The sequence below is a fragment of the Berghia stephanieae genome, chromosome 3 (genome assembly GCF_034508935.2).
Source record: "Berghia stephanieae isolate SIO BIC M18660-M18661 chromosome 3, UCSD_Bste_1.3, whole genome shotgun sequence".
NCBI lineage: Eukaryota > Metazoa > Mollusca > Gastropoda > Nudibranchia > Aeolidiidae > Berghia > Berghia stephanieae.
Genome location: NC_088362.1, coordinates 34928882 through 34933881, shown reverse-complemented (window position 1 = coordinate 34933881; position 5000 = coordinate 34928882). Strand labels below are relative to the sequence as shown.

Sequence of the window (5000 nt, the reverse complement as noted above, 5' to 3'; positions counted from 1 at the left end):
TGGAGGATTCGAAGCATATCCTTTGTATCATCGTAATGAGATTTTCCCAGGACTAACCGAGCCGCACAATTCTGTACTCTCTGGAGCTTGTTTATTTTGTTATTAGGGACATCAGCGAGCAGTGAATTGCAGTAGTCAAGACGTGACACGACCAATGCAGAGACAATTATCTTCAAGTTGTTGAAAGGTACTACCTAATCCGTGATATTCTACGGAGCTCAAAGTACACAATTTTCACATTATTGTTTATATGCTGATCCATAGACAAAGAACTATCCAGAATGACACCTAAATTTTTAGCCTTTTCAGAAATAGAAATATCAGAATCAGATATAGTTAGAGTAGGATTTGAAAATGGGAAAGACTTTAATTTTTGCTGAGTTCCTATCAAAACAACTTCAGTTTTGCCTTCATTCAACAATAGCTTATTTGCAAGCATCCAACTTTTAATGGAGTCATCGATACTCTTTCCCATGTCTTCATTGTGTGGCTCATTAGCATCAAGCCACATTCTTGAACATCTTCTTTATTTTTGTATATGGGAATCAACGTACTTTTTGTCCATTATTCTGGCCTTTTCTCTTTCTTAAAGATGTTGAATAACCATACCAGGAAATTTAACCATCATCTTTAAGCGATTTCCAGACTTCAGCTGGTATCTCATCTGGTTCAACTGCTTTAGTACTTTTCATCTTGCGCACTGCATCCCACACCTCGTTCTTGCTTATCTCATCTACTATTGTCTCTCTGTTTCTTTTCCAATTCGTGAAATAGGGCATGTTAAGGACCTATGGCTACTTACCAGGGGATGACAATGGCTTCAAATCACAACTCATGTCCTACGAAGTCGTTAAAGATGCTATCAGGTAATAGTTGTCATTTTATCATCATATTATTATTGACCCCTTGTTGCAGCAGTATCTTAGCGGTGTGGTCTCGTCCTACTACAGATACAAGCTATGTGAAGCGGGGTTATTGATCGGATGAGTGAAATTGTAAAATTTAGGATCTATGGAACTTACAACTATTTCAGATCATTTCAGAGTCAAAATGTTCTTTGTAGAAACTTGAGATTTTGTTTAATGCAATATCCTCTAAATGTGTTCAAAACGTTTTACAAACGTTTTACATACTAGATAAGTGTTGTTAAATTGGGACCAATAAATAAATCATTCTCGCTAAATTATATCAATCAGTCTTTAGACGTTTAAGGTTACACAGTTTTGTGTTTTGGAACGTTATATTCAACAAGAGCTGACTGTCTTTTTTGTCTATAGTATTCATTCATTCATTCATTTCATTTACTATTATTTTTCTACCATCGTACTTTCCAGAAAATTTCAATGTTTCAATGGGTTGCCGATCACTGGTGAGCTTGATTCAGCAACACTTGATAAGATGCAATCTCCTCGGTGTGGGAACCCGGATATCATTAACCGACATGACGCCGGGGACGAAGAAAACACCGCCTTTGGGGCCCAGAATGGTCCTCGGGCTTACACCGTATTTGGTAATCAAATGTCACCCATCGTCTCAATAAGTTATTATAAATGCACTAATTAATTCTAGACGCATCCAGACTTCTCGACAGCCCACCATGAACTGACAGCCACGAATTGGTGTATTTTTGACCGATTAAGGGAATTATAATATTATTGGCCCGAGAGCCAAAAGAGTCTGCGAGCGTCTTTTCTCGAAGTCAAACAAGTTGTCGATTTCGGTTTTAAAATAATTTTGCAATTTTATGTGATCAGAAAACTTAGATACAAGTCCTCTGATGTGATGAAAAATCTGGATGGCTCGCTTACCCCCCCCTCTCTCTCTCTCTCTCTCTCTCTCTCTCTCTCTCTCTCTCTCTCTCTCTCTCTCTCTCTCTATCTATCTATCTCTATCTATCTATCTATCTATATATCTAGCTATCTATCTATCTACGTATCTATATATCTATTTATCTATCTATCAATCTATCTCAGCCAGAAGTTGGATGTTTTACCAATCAGGCCCCTGCCTGACAAGGCGATATTCTAGTCCACTGGCATCACCTGATTTATATCCATTTCCCTTATACCTCATCGTTAGTTCTAAGATGAAACTGTCCTAATTTCTACTCACCAAGGACATTCTATTCTTGTAACTAAAAACAGAATATATTTTTCCAAAAATTGTGTATCTGTGGCTAAGAGGTACGGAGCCTCGTCATGTCAAACAAATTCACTAACTCAGTCCTCTCCGCGCAGTCGCAGTCGGGTGCTGGAGGCAACATCAAGTGTTTGCCAATGGCATCAGTCTTTCGATGCATGGGTTGCAGTCTGCAGGCTGAAGCCCCGGGCTTTTAGTTCTCTCTTAACAGTTTTTATCCAGGCCGATTTTTTTTTGGGATGATTTACTTTTGTATATTTCTTTCTGTTTTGTCTGAGATTTTCTTATTCACACCTTCGCTTTGCACTTTCCTTTGACGAGATTGGCGGGAGGTTTCAACGACTTAAACTACTTAAACAATTCTGCTCCTGTGTACCTTCGAGAAATCATCCACATTTATTGTAAACCCATTCAAATTCTAAGATCTGCTAATTTAAATCTCCTAAGGAAACCCCCAAAATATTTCGTCTTTCATGAGAAATCCTTTGACCACCATGACCCCCGATTGTGGAATTCCATTAGTATTGGAACAAAAAAATAGTGAAAATCCACTTACTTTTAGAAAACGGTTAAAAGGTAATATATTATAATATATTATTTTATTGACATGTCAGTTCTATATTAGTGTATGATATATGATGTGTCGATGTAAAGCACCAGTGAGCAATTTTAATAGGAACTAGGCGCTATATAAATTCATGATATTATTATTATTATTATTATTATTATTATTATTATTATTATTATTATTATTATTGTTATTGTTATTTTATTATTATTATTATTATTATTATTATTATTATTATTATTAGTATAGTAGTAGTATGTAGTTATAGTAGTAGTAGTAGTAGTAGTAGTATAGTTGTAGTAGTAGTAGTAGTAGTAGTAGTAATAGTTAGTAGTAGTAGTAGTAGTAGTAGTAGTAGTAGTAGTAGTAGTAGTAGTAGTAGTAGTAGTAGTAGTAGTAGTACATTATATATATTATTATTATTATTATTATTATTATTATTATTATTATTATTATTATTATTATTATTATTATTATTATTATTATTATTTAGGGGCTGTCCTCAGCTGCGGTGAATTATTGAAAGTCTGGCTGGAGACGTGTTGCGTAGAAATGTAGCCATACGCCATTACTACTATTCACATCTTTTCAGATTTTTATCTTTCACCAGTGCCTGCTCCGTCATTTGTTACTCGTCTTGTTAGAAAATTCAAGCAATGCTTATCGCGACTTTCAATGATCGTATAGAATGTTGGCCCCAATGTTGTGTCCTTGGGCAAGACACTTTAAACACACATTGATCTACTCGAACAGGAGAAAACTGAACTATTATTGCCACGCAACGCCATCCAAAAAATCATTGCTAGAGGGAAACATAGCTGTCAGAAAGGCACGAGGCAAACCAAGGAAGTTCTGGATAGGAAATATGGAGGCCAAAACTGGCAAAAGGATAAATGAATGCTTGGTAATAGAATGGTCTTTGAGCGTGAAGTATGGCGGCGTTCCATGACATTCAACCTCTGTAGGGAGACGGAACTCCGGTAAGGCTAGGTATCCCACTCGACTCAGGTGTGATTGAATTCCTGGCTACAGACGACGACGGATATTGTAAGTGTTAATGCAAAATGATTTCTAACAGTCGACTGGTACCGTATGAAATAAAAATTTGGTTCCAAATGGCCTGCTGGGGGAATAAATGAAACAGTATGAAGCGCGTTGTATGACTAAGTGCTATGTATTATTTTTTACTTATTCATCTATTTATGTATTTATATATTTATTTTCTGTTTACCAGACACCACATGGCATAAGGACACCATCTATTGGAAACTAACAAATTTGACGGAAAAACTTAGCTCTGGTCAGCAAATGTAAGTGTGTCTTTCTGTCTGTCTATGTACGATCGGTGTGTGTGTGGGTGTGTGTGTGTGTGTGTGTGTGTGTACTTCAAATTTGTATGTCCACCTTTTTCATGACCGTGAATTGTATTACTGTGAGTAAAAGGCGAGTGGCGTCGGCTCCTTTCATTCTTTAAATTTGATATCGTTACCAGAGCAGCCTTTCAGAGAGCCCTTGACATTTGGTCGACAGTGACCCCTTTGACATTCCAGTATTCAAATACACGTCCTGACATAGAGGTCAAGTTTGCCAGGGGGGAGCATGGGGATGGATGGCACTTGAGATTCACTGGGACAGGTAAGGACATAGATAGCTAACAGTTGTTGAGCTTTTATATAGAGCAATTTCCACTAAACGTGCTCAAAAAGCTTTACAAAGGGTCCCTGACCAACAGCAACACGTAACATAAAGAACGATACACGACGCCTGTTAGGCGATAATACAATTTTTTTTCCGACAGAGACAACGCTGTTAACGGTCAGGTATTAATTTTACACCTGAGTACGGTGAGACAAGGTGAGTAAAGAGTCTTTTCCAATGAGTCAACTATGCGCCGAGCGAGGATCGAACCCAGGATATTCCGATCCGAAAGCGAGTGTCATACCACAAGACCACATAGCGGCACAACCAAATTAACATAATATTTCACACTGTCGCCCAGATGGCTCTGTGATGATTCTTAACTGGTTAGGCGCCCTATTCCGGAAAGATACGTATTTTAAAATTTAAACAGAAATCCGTCCTAATATCGATCCTCATCTTAGCAAAAACTCTCAAACCTTGGACTTCGCAAAGTTTTCATCTATATTCATTATCATCATCATCATCATCATCATCATCATCATCATCATCATCATCATCATCACCATCATCATCATCATCATTATCATCATCATCATCATCATCATCATCATCATTCATCATTGTCATCACCACCACGACCACCATTATCATC

General features: G+C 37.3%; 1 protein-coding gene across 1 annotated transcript in view; it reads left to right on the top strand.

Moving 5' to 3' along the window:
• Window positions 1–834: 834 nt before the first annotated feature.
• Window positions 835–5000, top strand: part of LOC144969210 (collagenase 3-like) — a 20865-nt gene continuing 16699 nt past the window's right edge. The window contains exons 1-4 of the mRNA XM_078908323.1: window positions 835–866; window positions 1335–1510; window positions 3942–4017; window positions 4200–4342. Coding sequence (XP_078764449.1) covers window positions 835–866; window positions 1335–1510; window positions 3942–4017; window positions 4200–4342 — 427 coding nt within the window. The remainder of the gene's footprint in view (window positions 867–1334; window positions 1511–3941; window positions 4018–4199; window positions 4343–5000) is intronic.